Source organism: Hypomesus transpacificus, chromosome 3 (assembly GCF_021917145.1).
Source record: "Hypomesus transpacificus isolate Combined female chromosome 3, fHypTra1, whole genome shotgun sequence".
In the NCBI taxonomy this organism is placed as follows: Eukaryota; Metazoa; Chordata; class Actinopteri; order Osmeriformes; family Osmeridae; genus Hypomesus; species Hypomesus transpacificus.
The window spans coordinates 12752836-12771818 of record NC_061062.1 but is presented as its reverse complement, the minus strand read 5'-3'; the positions used below and the strand labels follow the sequence as shown (position 1 = coordinate 12771818).

At 41.9% G+C, this 18983-nt stretch overlaps 1 protein-coding gene across 1 annotated transcript; it reads right to left on the bottom strand.

The window, feature by feature from the left end:
• Positions 1-91: 91 nt before the first annotated feature.
• On the bottom strand, positions 92-17123 carry impg1b (interphotoreceptor matrix proteoglycan 1b). The gene is made up of 18 exons (XM_047051970.1): positions 16977-17123; positions 13545-13766; positions 12805-12971; positions 12625-12665; positions 11776-11816; positions 11645-11691; positions 11375-11524; positions 10530-10588; positions 10180-10367; positions 9531-10013; positions 8743-9434; positions 8314-8403; positions 3772-3991; positions 3037-3247; positions 2598-2783; positions 2302-2473; positions 1488-1571; positions 92-868 (listed from the first exon to the last, which is right to left on the bottom strand). Exons 1-18 carry the CDS (start codon positions 17041-17043, stop codon positions 785-787), a joined length of 3204 nt encoding a protein of 1067 aa, XP_046907926.1. The 5' UTR covers positions 17044-17123; the 3' UTR covers positions 92-784.
• Positions 17124-18983: the final 1860 nt, after the last annotated feature.

Below are 18983 nucleotides of genomic sequence, written 5' to 3'. Positions count from 1 at the left end.
AACAAAGTACAGGAAATTACACGCACTCCGTAGGAAAAAAAAGCTTTATTTTTACTATGAAATGTAAAACTGTAAAAAAAATCATCCACATCCTCCAAGTGTGTTTTGGTTAGGAAAATCACTCAAAAGACAAGTGATTGGTGTAAATTGTTGTATAAGTTAGGACTGACTTCTTTGCTGTAATTTTGTTAGAGTAATGTTTGTTTTAACTATACATTAGATGTTACAATCAATTACTGGAATCTTGCTATACACAATAGTATGATTAAAATAAACAGCTTGTGCTTTTTACATTCATTCTCTTTTTGGGACACTGAACACAGGTTAGAATAACATTAACATTAAAACAGCATAATGTTCAGTCGTCTAAGATCCAGATACCACGATGTGTATCATTTTGTAAATAAATACCTCATTGTGAGGAAGAACAATAACCTCTGCCAAGGGTGTACAGTACGTGATCCTAACCATAGATATACAGTATAAATACATGGGTATTTTAAAACATCTTAGTCCAGCATACATTGGTATTTTCACATGGTAAACTGGTATTTTTACAATTTCCTAGTCCAAAATATACAATAATATCCATTTCTAGCCATCTGCCTGTAAAATACACCCAGTCGTGTGGAGACTTGTAACTTGCATGATCACGGGTAATGATGACTCCACTGCCATGAAACGAAGTTCAAGTGATGACAAATATCCCCAAAACAACTCAAGTTTAAGATCTACAATGCCCAGCCTCTCTAAGACACTGTGTGGAAGGGCAAGGAAGGTGCAATCAAAGGACTGTTACTTCAAAGCATTCATTGTCTGAAGCTCTCAACAAGCGTCGAGTTCGGTATTCATTTGGTGGGAGCCACGTCTGGAACAACAGCATAAACGGGGAAGAAAATAGTCGGTGATGTTATTTGTTGTGACACATTTAGAAATGCATTTGAAATCATGGCAGTAAAATGATTAGCCTCAAGGTGAGATTCAAAATGAAAGTCGACATAAACATACTGTAAATTATTGATATAAAAGCATACTAGGTTCATACAGAATGACATTTTAGTGTTTGTTTGAATTATTAAATGGAGGCATAGAGGAAGCTTATATGAGACTCCTATCACTGTGAAGTTAATAATGGTTGGTTAAAATATACTGCATATTGTCAGATCTAGATGTCACACTGTGGTCTGTTTGAATGGAGACAAAAGGTTATTACACACATCATGATTTGGTTAAGATATGTCGCAGTGTAGGTTTGATTTGTTCAAGTAATCATAATTAGTTAAACTGAAACGTTATCTCACCTTTACATGCGTCATAAAGCTGTAAAATATTTCATGTATACACAAGATAAGAATGTACTCTTATCCACCTCTTATCCACCTTACATAACCAAATGTTTTGGTTCCTTAACATAAAATTATTTTTGCATCATTTCATTGATTCATAATGACAAAAGAAAGATTCAAAGAAGCAGACTTTATCCTCACCTCATTATGTGGTATACAGTGATGTAAGTCTACCATCTCTGAGACTAACTTGTCTGGTCTTGTTGTGTAGAGCTGTCTGGGCATCTGAAAAAGAACCAGAGAAACATAGACTCACTCGTTCACAAACTCCAATTTTATAAGGGTTAGCTGGAGGATTTTTAATTAAGTGTTTGGCACTAATCTAATATTAGGGGGAAAACATAATTGAGTGTGAAGTTTAAGGCATTGGATTTGGCTGCAAAAAAAGATGAGTAAAAATGAGAGAATTAGGAGAATTAGAGAGCTTGTAGCTACAGAAGTGGATGTGAACTCATAAGGATCTCTCAAGCATGACTTGAGAGTCCATTGAGTATCCTATTGGTGTAGCACCAAGTGTAGGTTGGGTTTTAATGTCTGACAGAACATATTAACATTAATGGTTATACAGCAGTTAAACCCATGATGAGTGAAGGATGTCAAACCCAAACAGATTACGTCATCCCAAAGAAAGTCACATAATGGTAATGCTGATGGGAGTGGAAAATTAGTTTATGGAATTACCTGAAAACTTATAATAAACTTATAGACACATGAAGGATGCATGGTTATCTCGCTCAACTCATGGGTACCTTATCAAAAAAGGATACTCGGGCATGGGTTCAGTGTATGAGTTCAAACTGAGTCTGTACCTATTAGTCTAACAGAGCATGTCTAACCAAGATTCAAAGCTATCCTTTGAGACAATTATTGTAAATTTAGAATTAGTGAGTTAGTTGATCACTTTGAGGTTTTAGATTAGTAATTTAGAAGTCGCCAATTTTGATGCACCAATTACCTCAATACTGAGATGTAAATTTTCAATTGAGGGAAAACTGCTTTGATCTGATGGCTGGGAGGAACTGGATGCACACTCTAAGGTGGATACTTGAGTCAAGACACCATCGTCATTCTCAAACACAGGGTTCACTCTCAATGTGTTCTCAAAGGCATATGGAGCAAGAGTGTGCCTGTGATGAAAAGGAGAAAGTGGTTGCAGAAACCAGGGTTTCAAAACATCGCCTCATTAAGCCAAATGGACCAAACATCGCAAAAACATAAAAGAAGGGGGTCCCAAAAAAAACGTATGCTTACACCAAAGTCACGGTCTTTCGGGTCTGTATGCATTTCTTGTTAATGAATATCAAGATGCCTATGATGGCACAAACGAGGGTGAGGCTTCCCACAAGACAGGCTACGATGAGGTAAGGGTCTAGCGGCATGGACACGAGCTCGTTGCAGCGCTCGCCATGATAGTGCCAGTATTTACCCATGGGGCATCTGAAACAGTCAAGAGGAAACAGGTTAGACTCCCACTCCCATCAGTGGCTTTTTAATACCATGCAAAGCACAATTGTAGTATACTGTATACATATCTTAAGATCAAGTTTATGTTCGGTTTCCAAAGATACTGATAACATAGCAGGGCAGGAATTGAACCACGTTTTCCGTAAACGTACAGCCCTGAGCTACAGGAACGTATTTTTGTATCTCTGTTGTGTGTGGTTGTTCTGAAGGTCAGTTTGTTGTGTACCTGCAGGTGGCTCCGTGGCCCTGAATGATCTCACACAGGCCTCCATTCAAGCAGTGTGCAGGCTCCATCTCACAGGTGCTCTGGCAGGGTAGGCCGTCCACGGTACTGTAGCCTGGGTCACACAGACACTCCGCCTCCATTGTCCAGCTGTTTACCACGCACCGTGAGAACTCGTTACATGCTAAGAACTTACAGGGATCTCCTTGGTCAGCTGGGGGGAGAGAGTGTGAGAAAGAGGATAGGAGACTCTTTAGCGTGCATTGCATTCCACAGACATTCATCTGTCTCTGTTCTGTCCTCCTGCATTTTCCTCACACACCGACAAGCAGCTAGAGGACATTTTGATTGATGTTGATGAAGATGTCTGCGTTCAATAAAGTATGGTTAATGAGGTCGTGGAAAGAGATGTGCTAATCAGGAGATGTACAGTCCCAGTCCAGATTAAAATGATATTGGCTCAACACCAGTGAACAGCTGAGGGCATTGTCACTGGTGTTGCCGTGGTAGGCACTATATCCACTTCCTGAATAGTTTAAGTTGGCATGCTGGTCAATAACAATTGCTCTGTTTGACACTTTTGCTATATTAAAGCCTTTCATGGTCATTACAAAGCCTTTACATGCAGATAGTATTATGCAGTGTACTGTCTACAATAGTCATGCATTTCTTACATCTATAACTAGGTAAACTGTTATTGAAACAGTAGAAAAGCCATTTTAGTTTTTGTTTTTTTACCAGGTTCTATATCCAGGGAGCGGCTGTCAATCTCAATGTCCAGGCGTTTAGATGCAGCACTGCAGAAGTCTTCAAGCACACAGTGCACGGCTTGTGTAACATTGTATGGAACCGCCTTGTCTAGTTTCATCTTGCTATTCACCACAACACTTCCATTCCTGAAATTGAGGATTTCCAATTGCTTAAATCCTGTTAAGTTTGACTGCAGGTATGGAAGTAGCTGTAAAAGAGGGGAGAAAGATCAAATTAGTATGTAAATTTCACCAATAAATTGATTCAGTACTATCCTTTCATCCTTTTATCTGATCATCTTTTCCTCATGATATACTTGTATTTCATGGAAAAATGATTGAGCTTGTGTTATTATCTGCTAAATGTTTTGTTCTTTATTATGACAGGACTAGTAAAAATGTTAACTGAGAATGGTAAATGCCTTGATGACCTTCAAGACAGACAAGTGTTCACCAATATGGTTTAAATTAATGTCTTGAAACCCCTCCAACATTTTGATGGAGTATGTGACTTCATCTTGACCATAGGAGGAGGATAAATGCAAGGCTGTCATTGTAAATAAGAATTTGCTCTAAATGGTTGAAAAAAAGGCTGAATAAAAACAATTCAATAAAATAATCAATAAAATGTTCAATAAAAAGTAATCTATCAGATTTCACCCTGAGATTACAAAAAAATAAGTATGTTTGATTAATTATTTGTTGAATTGTGTAACTGTTTCCTCCTAGGACCAAGATTGTGAGAAAGCCTCATCTCGCATGTACTGGATCACAATCCCTAGAAGGAGTATTTACAGTCTGCAATTTTAGCAATCGAAGTGAGGTTGCCATTGAACTGCCTATTACGTAGTCAATAACAGTGCTGTCTGCGTCATTGAATGTGGTGTAAAACGTGTTGTTAGTAAGCATTCATTTCAAGAAAATCGGTAGCACAGTAAATATTTGACTGAAGTCAATAGAAGACCAAACTGATTTTCAGACCTTTACAATGACCTCCAAAGCTGACTGAACCCTACTAGTAGAACACAACTTCATCCTAAAAACAACAAGGCCAGAGCAAAAAACTACAGATCATCCAGGTCAAGTTAAATTCCCTGCAACTTTCTGCTCAACTCAAATCTTAATTGGATTGTTTCTCAAGCCTGGATAATTTAGCAGGCAGATCAGGATAGGTAGATTCCCAAAGGAGCATGAATGTTAGGTAGACCAACCTTTTAAGCAGTGCCACCACAAACATCATGACATCCTTTCTCTGCCACTGTGCACACCATCAAATTTGAAAAGCTTTTAGACGTAATGGACCTTGTGAAAACCATATTCATACATCAATGGGTTTTCAGTAATAACTGCTCTCATTCTGCACCTGGGTTTACAGACTAATATACGAGGTAGCAGGAAGGCGCTACTGTGAGAAGGGAGATTATGTTGCCTTAGTTCAGCCGTTTCAGGCCTGTATACCCAAAGATAAGAGGCATTAAGGGGCTCTCCTCTGATCTGGTTACTCCGCTTATCACTGGCAGGCAAAGAGAGCCAGCTCGCTATGGCTTCAGTCACACGCTAACAGAGAAAGCGAGGGAGTGAAAGACAGCGAGAGAGAGAGAGAAAGAGAGAGAGAGAGAGAGAGAGAGAGAGAGAGAGAGAGAGAGAGAGAGAGAGAGAGAGAGAGAGGGAGAGGGAGAGAGAAAGAGATCCGTGCTCTATACTGTAGTACGGCCACAGTAAAGGGCAAATGAATGGCTTTGACATTCAGCGTTTGCTAAACATTTGTCATGTCCAACATGTTAGCCAGCATCTCCTAACAAACAGCTATGCACAGACTGGGTCAGACTGTCACTATATTTTACTTTGGAATATTCCTCATTGTTCTCTACTGTAGTATGCAAGGGAATTGAAAGCAATCTTGCTCACATCAGACAACAGAAATACTGTATGTTGTCTTTTAGCCTCCATTTCCAAAGTTATTTGGTTGCTACACACACCAGTAGGTACAGGAGTAAAAGGGGAGTATGCCAAAGCAAAATCAGGAGACTCACTGTACATGCAAACTTCTAACCTAACCTAGAATCACAAAGGGTGGTGAAGAGTTTTTTTTTACCAAGTTTAAAGTACACGTTTTTGATTACATACATTGTACATTTAAATGGGCTGCATGCATTAACCTAAGTATTTTTGACACTTCACAAAACATTTTTGGATTAGAGTTAGCACTAAATTCTAGACTGTAATTTATGTTGTTTGTCCTGAAGATCTATTTAAAGCCCATTTAAAAGACAACTCTAACACTGGTTGTACACAACATGTACTGTGAATACTTACCAGTGCCAACTTCTGACCACATTAGTGTTGACAGAAAACATTGAAACTAGACACACTGGTTAATAAGTAACGTTATAGACCTCTGGTTTGGGCAACCACTAAAGATTGGAGATGGAGTATTGATTTTAAGATTGAATTAAATGATTGAATCAGATATTTTGTCATCAAATTATTAAGACACGTAAGCTTTTTTCTGTTTCTTATTTCTTCAAATTATTTAGTCTGAATGATATATTGAATGCAGCAGAGTTCATCTAGTTTGTAAGGGAAGACATTGGAATATTGTACATGCTTTTTGTATGACATTGCAATGCATTAATGCACAACTTGAAATTCCAGTTTGAACAATGGTATTCCTAACGTTTCATCCATGGAAAGTGATTAAAATGTTGAATAGATCTAAATTGCTTAGAAAGTGACTGCTATCAACTGAAGTTTTTTATTCAATTAAATTAATTGTAATTAAACAATTCTCTTGTTAGAATATTGAATCATTTTGTTGTGGTAACCAGAAGACTTTCCCTACAATCTTCACTTTTATTGTAAGCCTATCGGTTTATTCCAAAGAGAAGGCAATCCCATTTGGTTGATATGTTTTCTCAGTTTAAGGCTGAGAATGTTACATAACACATTATTTTTCCTTGCTGTTTCTTAATAGGGGCAGGCATTGCAACAAGTCAAAACCCTTTTAACCTTAACAACAGTGTTTTTAATGAACACTTCTGTTTGGATATGAATAATAATGTATGGCCCATGATGGACCAGAGCAGGACTGGACCTGCTTATCTACTAATTACAACCTGTTGGATAAATACATTTCCTGTAAGTTCTCCATCATGTAGTTGCATGACTCTTTAAGCAGTAAGCCTACCCTCATCCTGCAAAGACGTGCCTGAGGCCTCATCCAGGCATGTTTGTGCGCACGCAAAACACATTCAATTGACTGATATTGGACTAAGCTGATTGGGACCGCTAATTATGCCCTGTTAGAACTTTTCTGATGCCTGTACTAACCAGAATTACCTAAAGCCTCTTACCCAGTCTCAAAGCCCAGAGCCACACCGTACAGAGACCACAGCAACACTGGATCCCATGATGCAGACCACCCTGGACTATGCACATGCGCTGAGCCATGTTCAAACGAAAGGGTGTTTAGCAAAGCTCACATCCGTCAAAACAACTAAAGACTGCATGTTTCCGACTTCAGTAGTATCAGAGCTGTGGTAAGCCTCTTTTTTATTTCATCACAGCATCAGAACTATTCATTTGTACATTCAGTTTCTCAGTCTCAGTTCTTGAACCATCATCAGTGATTATAATTCACAAACACAGGCACCCAACTTATAAAAAAAGATTCTAATTAGGTTTTTGAATCATTGAATCAATCAGCATAGCTTAACTTTACTGCAATGCATCTTTCATTAAAATGCACTAAAGTAAGCTAAAGCAAGCCATATGCACAAATGTCAGAATTTATTACATATTTTATGATACACATATGTTTCTGTGAATGTAAAACACCTGGCAATGCATCTATCATCCATAACTCAATAATAAAGTTTTCCCAAACTCTAACCAATGCAGCAACTATTTAACTTGCTCTGTGGTCTCAGAAAACCTGTTGATGAGATTGAAGTTGAAATCTTATTTCCGATCAAGTTAACATGAATGAAAAATTATGTTTACCATCCCAGCTTACACCCAACACATCAAGTTATACTAGTTAGTCACCAAGTTTGACCAATATATATAGGGACTTGACACGCCTAAAAATTCAATAAACATTTCAAAACATAATGTGACTATCAAACTAACCAAACTGAGTCACTGAGAAACCAAATCTTGATCAGAGTGCACAACATTTAAGGCAAAACACCCAACACTCATAGACAAAACTAACAAGGAATATGAAATCAGTTCAAAGGAATGGTTCATCTCTGGAATACCAACTGACTAAACAAAAAGTGCATTTCAGAAACTGCAGATACAGAACTGTTGGCATTTGTTAGACAAAGTTGGTTACAGAGATTTGAACCGTTGGTTAATGCTATTAGTTGGCAATTATTGAATGAAGAAAATGTTGAATTGTGAAAAGGAGACTAACTTCTAGGTCAGTTTCCAAGATGTCAGTACCTATACCAAGAACTGTTAGACAAGAAAAGGTTTGTGCTCTCTCTGAGGCACGACAGATATAGTTCCAATATGGAAATAATACCGGTATCGAAGCTAACGTCCTCTGAGTCTTAGTCCTAGACTTACTGGAAGCTCCAGGATTTGGCGAGTCTCTGTGCTCAGAGAATTGTGTCTAAGTAAAACAAAAATATTTAAATCTGTATCAGACCATGTGAAAATAAAAGCAAAATTACCAATATGCTGCAGGATTGTAAAAATTGCTTATATTTAAGGAGAATAAGACATCTGCAGCAAGAACACAGCTAAGTGAGGATAAGGCTCACAGTGCATCCTCAACTGTGTACAGTGAAGAGCCAAAAAAGTAACAACTATTAATTTCAGACCAAAATCGCTTCTTGTACAACATTAGCTTATCAAGTGGTGTTGACACCCCATCTTGGAGCTAAGAATACAAGCACGAGAAAAAGGCATGCATCAAGATGACATCAAGCACAAAAGCATGTTTACCTACCAGCTCGAGAAACGTATTCTCCAATGATCTGTATTCAGGGGAGCTCTTGTTGAACAGGTCATCAGAAAACATCATGTTAGTGACCCTCAAGCTAAAGAACACCACTAACTCTTTGCTCTTGTCCACGCTGGTCATCAGGGGGGTGCTCATGTGTCTGAGGGCAGGAGGGGCGGTGGACTCAGAAGGCTCTTCGTCCTCTGGGAACCCACTCCCGCTGTCCTCCTCCAGTGTATTCGTGGCCTCCGTGCCATCCTGCTCGCTCGGCTCCACATCATCCTGCAGGTCCGACTCATCCCTGGGCACCTCCACGGGGGCGGGGGGCACCGCCCTCTCCCAGGCCTCATCTCCATCTCCATGGGGGGCTGATCCAGGTTCAGGGGCTTCAGAAATGAAGAGGGCATCATCTGTCCCCTCCATGGAATCCATTGGTTCTTTCTCTTCCGCGGCCTGTGTGAGGTAATCTTCAGGTGGCGGGATTGGGCCAGCTGACAGGAGCTCTGTGACTAGGGGCAGGACCCATTCTGGTTGGGTTGGGTCTTCCTCCACTGGTGCAGGGATTTCTGGTAAATCAACCTCTTCAGGTTCTTCTTCTATGGATGCCGTTGTTGGAACAACTTGATCTTTGTGATCTTCGTCCTCTTGTAGCTCCTCCATGTTGTCCTCTGAAGCCACCTCAGGGCCATTTAGTGGTCCTTAAGAAATAAGTAGAATTTCAGATTATATTCACCTCAACTGTACATCTACTCTCTCCAATCAAGATGTCCGCTTACATGTCCTCATACTCTTACCTTCCTCAGTCTCAGGTGTCACAAGGGATGCAGTCTCCTCCTCCACAGACACTGTGATTAGTTCAGTGGAGGGCTGCTCTGTAAGGGCCGCCAGCGTGGTGACAGGTGGCATGACCACAATGACTTCCAGAGGAGAAGCCACCTCCTCAGATGCCTCCATGGATGAAGGCTCCTCCTCCAGGACTCCATTCTCAGTGAGTTCCTGTATGGGGGGAGCTGGGAGTGCCTCCACAGCAGGTGAGGCAGTAACCTCCTCCATGGGCTCCTCGGGAAAGAAAGGCAGGTAGGCGTAGGTATGTGGTCTGACCGTGAAAGCCTCCAGAGAGTTGTCCTCCACCGCTGCCACCGTGGGGAAGAAACCCCCAGCTGGCCTCACACCCTCCTCCAGGGAAGGCTCCGTCTCCGCTGTCAATCCAAAACCTTCTGAGACAAGGGTCTCTAAGGGTGTCACATCTAAGACTTCCACTGGAGAAATGGTGACATCTAAAAATGGAAAAGGAAAGGGGTTGAAAAATGAGATGATGTAGATTATTTAGGACCATCTATCCCCTTCAGTATTACGGTAACTGTCATTCATACTCAAATAATGCTGCTTCTTGTATCCGTGACAAGGCATGGGGTCTGTCACTTGTTCAGTTTCAGTGCATACCTAGCTCAAAACGTAGCGAGTGGATGTCCGCAAGCAGTGATGTCTCTTCACTCAAAGCCTTGGCAACCATGTCCTTCAGTAAAGATCCATCTGTCCCTGTGCCTGGTTCAAGAACACCCATGGCGTCATCGCCATTGTCCGAGTCCCCATCAAACACCACGGCATAGCGGACAGACAGATCCTCGGATCTGAACAACAGGAGGAAGGTCATATTATGACAATGTGTATCTCCTTGCAGCATCTTACATATGTGTCATGAGTTGCAAAGAGGGCATATATAATAGGGCATGTTCAATAGAAGGACACATTTAGCATCGAAAGCAGCACAGCACTTTGTTCACATCACCCACCGAAATCCTAGCACTCGGATCTCTTTAAATCCTGGCAGTTTGTCAAAAACATGAAGCATCTGTGGAGAAGAAGAGAGTGTAAGTTACCTTCAGGTAATGCATCTATCAAAATTCTTCCAGAACGGCTCCGGATGCAATGTTCACTCTCAAACAAAACAACATCACAGAATGTGAGAGATATCCACCGAACAGAAACACGAAAAGAATAAGAATTTTCACAAGAACATCTTAGAGCAGAATCATTCCCTGTGCTCTTTAATATTTTAAATGAGTTCTGCACACAGCAGGCTCTTATCCAAGAATCATGTATTAGGTTTACTTATTAGTTTACATGCTCTCCAAATGCAGTCTCTATTCAGTCTTTAGATGTTGTCCAATACTTGGATTTCCTCTTGCTTGGACCCTTATCATAAGATTCTTTTAACATCAAGCTGATTGGTGAAGTCAGGTATGCAAGACCAAGAGAAGGCCGTCATTGTGGTAGATATGTTTTGGGCCTGTCAAATAAATTGTTCCTTGTTTAGAACTGGACTAATTAGCGCTATTCACTCATCACGTTTCTCTCAATGGAATATTGGCATTAGCATGGAATACATTGTTAATTCAGAGAACCATTGGCTCACCCACACAATGGAACACCAGTCACAAAATTGTACCACGGCAACCATTGCTTTAAGTGAAGGTAAAACCTCAGGATTATAATAACCTTTCAGACAAACACACAGTAGCCTTTAAGAGTCAGATTTGTAAAGCCACAGGACCAATCGTGCTAATCATGTTTCACAATCTATAGATTTCCACTTTGCTTTAACATTCAACATAATTTCCCCTATGGTAGACCTTACCTTATCCTGCAGTTCTTGTGTGATGTCATGGTACTGTGGGGTTTCTGGGCCATTCAGCAGCTCACTGTAACCAGGGTCCACAATGGTGACGCTGAACTCCACCACCTGTTCCAGAAGCTCTTCAGAACCCACGTTGGGACTGTCCGATGACTGGTGAACCCAATAGTAGCCATGCAGTTGTCAATGGCAGTGTGAGGCCAGACTGATCCTTTGGAATGAATAATGCTGGTCCTAGTACAGCCAGCAGAGACTGTGTCAATTTCAACCTACCTCTGCAAATTCAATTGGAATCTTCAGCAGGGAAGATGTCCTTGAGCCTGAAAGAAAGATGCATTGTAAGCATTTTATGTCATTTACTCATTTCATTTTCATAGGAATTTTGATAAAAGGGATGCACTTACATTTCTCTCCTTCAGGCCTTCCTGGCTCAGCTGTTTCGTCACTGCAAAGCAAAACGTATCATTCTGATTGATGTGTTTCAACAATGTAGTCACGATACATTGACTATACTTCCATAATTTCCTGGCCCTTAACAAGAATCTTAGCACAACACCAGAGATATGGTAAAAAGGTGAAATCCAAGTATTCTGGACAGTAATCCACAGTCATGAGAACAACACATTTAGTCATTTAACAGACGCTCTTAACTCGAGCGACTTACAGTAAGTACAGGGACATTCTCCCCGAGGTAAGTAGGGTGAAGTGCCTTGCCCAGGGACGCAACCTAATATGCACGGCCAGGAATCGAACCGCCAACCTTCTGATTGGTAGCCCGATTCCCTAACCGCTCAGCTATCTGACCCCACAATACATTAAATAAGGCCATCAAAACAACAGTAGTGGATGCATCTGTGTTGAGGCAAGAGGGGCATGAATTGGGTGTTCCATATAACACCTGGCCTGGTCTTAGAAGTGTCGGATGGGTGCTTCAGAGACTATCTGCAGTAGATGAGCATGTCTCTCCATACAGTGTCCTGTCATCACATCCTCATCTCACACTTCTCAGAGCTCTTAGTTTCTCTGAGTGCTTCTCAACAGATGTTTTGGGATTTGCTTGTGTACAGTATTAGCCTCCAGAGGAAGAGACTGTTGGCAGTCCTTCTAACTCTTTGTAGTTGACACAAAAATACCAGCGGGGTGTGAAACTCTCATTTCCCTTATCTGCTCACATCTAATTATCACACGTATTTGGCTTTTATCAAACTTTTTTCGACACATTATAAAGAGGAATAATAATTATCTTTACCTACCTCTCACGTTCAGCTTGCTCCTGTGTGGCTGCCTGCACTCTCTAAAATAAAACCACCACAGACATGCATAGTTATTACAACCTTGTTTTTGTGTCGCAACACCTTTTACAAGACGCATTCCAGAACCACAAATTAAGTCTTAAGTCTAAGGGTCAGAATTAAAGCTATGTGAAGACCCACTCTGGCCACCATGTCTAGGTGTTCCTGGGTGCTGCTGAAGTTGCGCGCCAGGTCGTCCAGACAGAGAGAGCCGTGATGGCAGGCGTGGACCCAGTGTTTGTACTCCTCCGAGCTGGGTAGCCTGTCCAGAAAGACACGGAACGCCTCCCACACTGCCTCCTGACAAACTAAACACACAGACAGACCACCAAGCTCCTTAAAAACCTAAAACAACCCTCTGGAAGCCCAACTCTTGAATATTGGTTATTCGTTATCCCATGTGTTTTTCTTAGATTCACCACAGTAGTACCTTCCATCATCACTGCAGAATGTTTCTGTGTTAAGTACATTAAATTAGAATTTTCAGAAATTAATGTTTTTTTATGAGAGGATTAAGATGCAATTCTGTTTCTGAAAACAGTCACTGTGGAAACTTCAAAGCAAGCAATTATTTGTGCAACTAATTAAATCTGGAGACAACTATGTTTTTACTCAGTGCTGACACAACATTTTTGAAAGGGCTTATTCTGGCTCAGCTCATCTGGACAATGAATACAGTAAGCTATTGTCAAAGGAAAACACTGGTAAGGTGTCAAAAGTGATCTCAACCTTCAATCACCTCCAAACCATATTCTTTGTTTTTACTTCAACACATGTAATTCTTCAGTCAGATTCTTTAACAAACAATAGTGGAGATACTGTTACAATGCAGTGACTGGTGAGTCAGTCACGGCGTTGTACAATCATCTAACAACACTTACTTCTGAGTTTGTAGTAAGCTCGATGGCTGGTGATGACCTCTTTCATACTCTCCTGAGGACAGACTTTGACCCCAGTGGTGAAGAAGGTTGACCTTTTTGTCCGATGCCTGGTCAGGTCCTCTATCGTCTTGACGTTGGTAGTGTGCTTAATTTGTCCGGATGCCTCCAAGAAGTGCCTGTACTTGACATCCCTGATGTCTGAGAAATCTGGGCCTTCTAGGTCTACAACAGGAGAGTAAAGATTTAGTCTCTGATCTTGTGAACAGCTTTTTTGTGTGTACTTTCATGCATGGTGTACTTAACAATCTTATTATGCAACAGGTTAATTTTTCTAAAGAATCCCAGACCAAGTATATAGCAGCACAGCAAAACATTGCAAAAGTGAGAACCAAAAAATGAATCTTTAACTTCACGAACAATAACTTCTTCACAGTGATCAGTCAGCAAAATCGACCATAGCCATTATGCATTTCTCCTCTGAGCTACCTTTCTCTGCCTCAGCCATATCTCCGGTGCTAACCTGATCTGACACAAAGAGTGTTTAAAATTCCAGGTACTAAAACTGTCAAGGCTGTTACCTAATGGCAGAAGTCAAGTCCCAGTCTTTTAGAGGAGCAACTGGCCTTCACTGTCAGAGGTTAAAAATAGATAGAGGTGTGGCCTTGAGAAGATTAATCTCTCACATTAAGGATATGTTAAAGACTTTTAGGGGCTAGGCACTGCACAGAGGATCTTCAGACCAGCAGTTCAGCCTGGCCACGTCTTCTCAGAAGGGAGATAGTCTTTTTTTGTCAAATTAAAACAAGTGACCTCATGATCAGTTGACCGATAATTATCTAGAAATATTTGTGTAATATTAAGTTGCTAATTGAATTTATTGTGTTATTGTAAAGTCAATCCATGTTCCCATTCAAAGCTGTCGAGTATTGATGAAGAGCCCCCACTGACACTCATTGTGATGTAGCTGACGTTACTTTGACTGTTTAGTTGACAAATTCACAATTTTAAAGTCTCAACCTTCGCTGTAAGCTAGTGTCATGAGGTTAGGCAAGCCATTTAAGCCTGTGAATCCTGTCACTCATTCAGTATGAAACCAGATGGCTAACTTCAGAGACATTTTAAGCTGGAGTGTCACCAAGCTAGAAATAAAGACCTGTAACCTATATCCCTTAACCCAGCACACCTCTTTGTGTTTGGTTCAGGAAGTGGAAAGAGAAGGAATGAGTGTTAGGGATGTAAATGTTGATGCTTTAGAGTGGAAGTCTCTCGAAGTGAAAGTGTTCAGTTCAGTGTTTTAACGATAACCATACGATTGACCATTTGGGCCATCTAGACCCCTGAAGATCCATGGTGGGTGGACAGATCCTCCTAAACTGGCCCAGTGGCAGGGGTGGACTGGCCATCGGGGATACCGGGGGAATCCCCGGTGGGCCGAAGGGGTTGGGATGGTCCAAAATACCAGCCCACTTCCATCACCATCCGGCCATCCCTCTGACATCGCTGCTACCTCCAACTATTTTCAATTTTACACAGCTTGAACACATATAATTTGCTCTAAGACCATTTGAAATCTCTGACTGACTTTTATACTCCTCCTCGTGATCTGTATTCACACTCATGGTGCCTATTTTTCAAAAATCTTATGAAGTGTGTTCTTACGGACTTCGGACGTTCAACGTAAGAAAATATATATGTGATGTAATTTATTTTTAATCATCCGAAATAATGTTAAGTGTGTGGGTATTTTTCCACATAGGCCACTGATTGGTCAATACGTGGGATGCAGTGAGTGGGCAACTTGCCGTGTACTGAATGGGCAATGCCCCGTGTATTGAGTGGGCCAGTCTGAACAGTAACTCCCGGGCCACCTTTTTCCCCCAGTCCGCCCCTGCCTAGTGGTCAACCTCTCTGAGGTGACTGTGTTGACACTGACTGCTCATGTATTGCACAACAGTGACCTCTATCAATCCAATGACCAGAGGAAATCATATCCCTTCTTGGACAACAAATGGGACTAACAGGAGTCACGGTTCAAGAAAGTCAAGAACCAGTTTGTGCTCCGAGTCATGATCTAAATAGTGGACATAGGACTGATGTATCTCATACATCCGTAAACTGTAACAAGACATACTTTACTGTACATGTCACACTCATGGATCACACAGCCTGGTCAAGAAAAAAGCAGGGAACAACTTGATGGGAACAAGCTCACAATAAAACATTTAGTAGTTTTTTCTTCTTATTGAGGTAATTACTGTAATAAAGATCAATAGTGGCTTCAGGAATGACCCATTTAGCTCATTACTAAGAATGAAAGTGCCAGGAATGGGACCAGAAAGGATGATGCAATGTTTATGCTGCCACGCATGTACATTCAGTTTCCATCTCACAGCATCAAAATCACCCTCCTCTGCCCCCCAGCCACCATTCAAACACTCCTTTCAACACTTAACCATATCAGAGCAATCATTTCCCGAACAGTGGGTTTTGTGTATTGATAATTAACTGAGTATTTAGGAACTGAAATGTTATTATACTTCCCAGTATTAAAAACACAGATTGAGAAATTGGTCTCAGAAATTCCATGGCCCCAGCCTCAGCCTTGGCCTCAGCCCTGGCCTGGCCTCGGCCCCTACGCTGGGTTGCACATGGCCAGACATGGGGGCCTGAAGCAAGGGTAACTGGTCTCTAGTACAGAGCACAACAGCAAGGGCCTCACAGCAGAGTTACAAGCCAGAAAAGATTAGCGTCCTGCGCTACCGATTACAGAATGCTCTTTTGTTTTCCTCTGTGGTAATGAACTCAGAACTCAGCAGCCATCACAACCAGAACTGAACACAGCCCAATATTCTACAGAGCTGTACTGCAGAGCTGTAGACCAAATCAAGGAACAAAATCAATCAATCCAAAACTGTATCTAGGTATTGTCTAGCTCAAATCACATAAGAAAATACATGACTGCGATCCACATTAACACAGTGTCACATCAAAATGTGCTTATTGAAGTGTCCCGGTAAGTAGAAGACAATTACACTGTATCCAACACCAACAGGTGTGATTAACGTCTACTCTCTAGACAGGAGCATCTGCTCTCAATCCAGTTGTCAAAGTGAATGTATGTTGCCTTTATGCACCAAACAAGCTCCAACATTTTTCACAAATGTTCAGTTCCTACTTTACTTTGTGAGACATCATAATGATGACCAAAAAGTTGGGCTCAGTGAACAACTCAGAATATTCTGAATCAGCATACTTTGTTCTGTTTCTTCTCGCCTAACTGAACTTACATCCACTCAAGCATGTAGCAGTGTCTCTCTCCATACTGAGACAGCAAAGCACATCTTACTGTAATGCAAGGACAGGAAGCAAGCAAACAACACAGGCAGACAGTAAATACTATTACAGGTCCCCTGGAGTGGGGACTGGGCTTACCTCTGATTCGACTGGCTTGGAGTGTAAACAGAAACAGGGTGAGGAACAGCCCCGCTCTCAGTAGCATGATGGAGCTGTTCAAGTTTTCATTTGTGCAGAGACAGAGAGAGAAAAAAACGTGATGAAGTCCAGGATGCACTACCAATGAGCCCCAGTCCAAGAGAAGGAGGATGGAGAAGTGTCCCAGTTCCCAGCTTCCAGCCACAGAGAGCCAAAAAGGGGAGTGTGCTCCTCCGCAGGGTCTGTGTCTGCTACAGGTCAGGACTCCTGGTAAGAGCGACTCAGGCTCTTATTGACAGAGATGCCTGGATAGAGAGTAAGGAATCCTGCAGACCTGAACGGATGGATGGATGAGAGAGGTGGGGTGGTGTGTGGATAGGTCCGTCTCCCTCCACGGTCAGAGTGACAACAGTGACGAGGTTAAAAAAGCAGGTCCTGTTTCGAGAATAATCTGTTTACCTTCGGCTCGATCATGGTAATCCCTCCTCAGCCACGTGGTGGCCCGGCCTCATCCTGTTAGCAGCCTTCTGGACTCACATCTGTTGGCGGGAGCTTCGATCCGGCGGCCCCACTGACAGTCCCGACTCGAGTCTCCCTAAATCCCCCAACGATCCTCTGAAACCCCGGTACTCAGTGGATCCCTCCCTCTCTCTCTGTCTCTCTTCCTCCTGGAGTGAGCCTCTAACCCCAGCCCTCCCAGAGCGCCCTCAACCTGGTCCAGGCTCGCACCAGATCCTGCCACACCTTCCCCCGTGCCAAGATCACGGGCTGCCAAGCTGTTGAAACAATGAGCTTTATCCCTGCTTTGAGAGAGTAGTGGAGCGAGGTTGTGGAGTCTCCGCCGCTGGGGGTAGGGTAGCATCAAGACCCACACAGCAGCTACACTCTTTATTGGTGGGGTGTTTTGTTGAACTCTGAAATACTTTGACCAGTTTCACTTTTGTGAATTAGTTTATTAAAATAATTGCCATGTTGAAATACGGTGATGTGAAACCTGTGTGTCCTCAGAGCTGCACTGCCCACCCCCCTCCACCACCACCACCACAACCCTGCGCTTCATGTGTCGGCATAGGGGGGGTGGGTGGAAGTGGGGGGGGGGAGGGTCCTACAGTTGTCAGAGAATTGCTTTGCTCCTGTGTTGCTCGACTGCCTCCTTTGTGAGTGTGTTATGATGGATAGAACGGATGAAGTGCTGTCTCCTTGCCAAGCTGTGCGCCCCCCCTGCTTTGTTGGCTGCACAGGGTCAATTCCGTTAGATTCCACTCAGACCCATGATGCGGACAGGAGACACATTCTTTCTCCCTGTCCTGGCTTTCCCCAGCAAACTATTCGAAAGTTTCATCTGTCAGTCGTTTCCTCTTGCCATCCAGGCTATATTGGCAGCCCATCAAAACCCCAAATGAGTTGTTTTGTGAGACAAAGTGCCTTCCCTCTCACTGTCTATTTTGATGGCCCTAGTGCTATCTGCCCCACTGCTGAGATCGCTCCTTCCTGCCTCACTAGCCTGAGAAGAGGATTACAAGCCCTGATCTCTTGTTAACATTTTACTGAAGTAAGCTTCTGTCCTCAGGACCAAATCCTTCAAGGGGTTCCAGTCAGCAGAATCTCTAACCTTTGACCCAGCAGCGCCTTTCGTGGTTCATGATAATTTCCCTCTCCGACATTAGTAGAAGTAGATGCCAAAGGCTAAAGTATGTATTTTGATTCAGACTTTTAAATTAAGTAATGGAAGTGCTTTAAACATTGAGATTTATCCTGGGGAACATGAGTTGTTGTTAAAATGCCCCCAGAAAGCAATTACCCCAAATCTATTTAACAAAATAATCCTAAGTAATTTGCTGCTGTTTTTTGTAATTCACATCATAACATACAATTAATTATTGTAAGACTGAAATTGACTCGACAACAAGGTTATGAAATTGCTGTGCATTTAAATACAGAGTATGTAAAAACTTTTGATTAATTCAGAAATGTATTCAAATTAATTTTGTATTATTTATTTTCAAT

Excerpts from the sequence above, each read along its gene's own strand:
- impg1b (XM_047051970.1), bottom strand. The coding sequence starts at position 17,043 with ATGCTACTGAGAGCGGGGCTGTTCCTCACCCTGTTTCTGTTTACACTC. Across the intron at positions 11,525-11,644 it reads TTCCAATTGAATTTGCAGAG|TCATCGGACAGTCCCAACGT; the intron begins GTAGGTTGAAAT and ends TGGGTTCACCAG. Across the intron at positions 9,435-9,530 it reads GACACCTGAGACTGAGGAAG|GACCACTAAATGGCCCTGAG; the intron begins GTAAGAGTATGA and ends TTATTTCTTAAG.